Genomic DNA, 509 nt, shown 5'->3' on the forward strand with positions numbered 1-509 from the left:
CACACACACACACACACACACACACACTCTTCCACACGCTTTCCAGGACGCTGCAAAGGAGGCACCCACCCCGGCCTCCCCATTCCGCTCCCCGCCGCCGTGGTGTGACGTAAAGCTGAACCCAGAAAGCTACGGCCGCCCCCCCCCTCCACCCCGCTCCCGGGCTTCCCCGGGTCACCCTGGGCCACCCTACCCACGCCCGCACCGCAGGCCCCGTGCCTCATGGGCTGGCTCCCCCGGCCCGGGCCGGACGAGCCAAGCTGCTCACCACAACGCTGGGGCTGCGAGTCGCCATAACGGAACCGGTAAACGCACCGGGCGGAGGGCAACCTGAAGAGGAAGAAGCCGGCGCAGCGCCGAAGAGGGGGCGGAGGCGAGCAAGAGGCGGAGCCTGCAGGAAGCGGAGAGGTTCGCCCAATGCTCTTTTCAACCGTTGTCCCCACAGCTCCGCGCTGGGAAGCAAGTTCCGCCCCTGAGCCCGCCCCCTGCGCGCCGCCCCGCCCCTGCGT

The 509-nt window shown here is 69.7% G+C and overlaps 1 protein-coding gene across 1 annotated transcript in view; it reads right to left on the reverse strand.

Annotated features, from left to right (window-relative positions):
- The window catches only part of HPRT1 (hypoxanthine phosphoribosyltransferase 1), a 38,888-nt gene extending 38,589 nt beyond the window's left edge, over positions 1–299 (reverse strand). The window contains exon 1 of the mRNA XM_006082071.3: positions 269–299. Coding sequence (XP_006082133.1) covers positions 269–295 — 27 coding nt within the window. The 5' untranslated portion in view covers positions 296–299. The remainder of the gene's footprint in view (positions 1–268) is intronic.
- Between the last annotated feature and the right edge of the window lie 210 nt (positions 300–509).

The sequence above is a fragment of the Myotis lucifugus genome, unplaced genomic scaffold, assembly GCF_000147115.1.
Source record: "Myotis lucifugus unplaced genomic scaffold, Myoluc2.0 scaffold_2, whole genome shotgun sequence".
Taxonomy (NCBI): Eukaryota; Metazoa; Chordata; class Mammalia; order Chiroptera; family Vespertilionidae; genus Myotis; species Myotis lucifugus.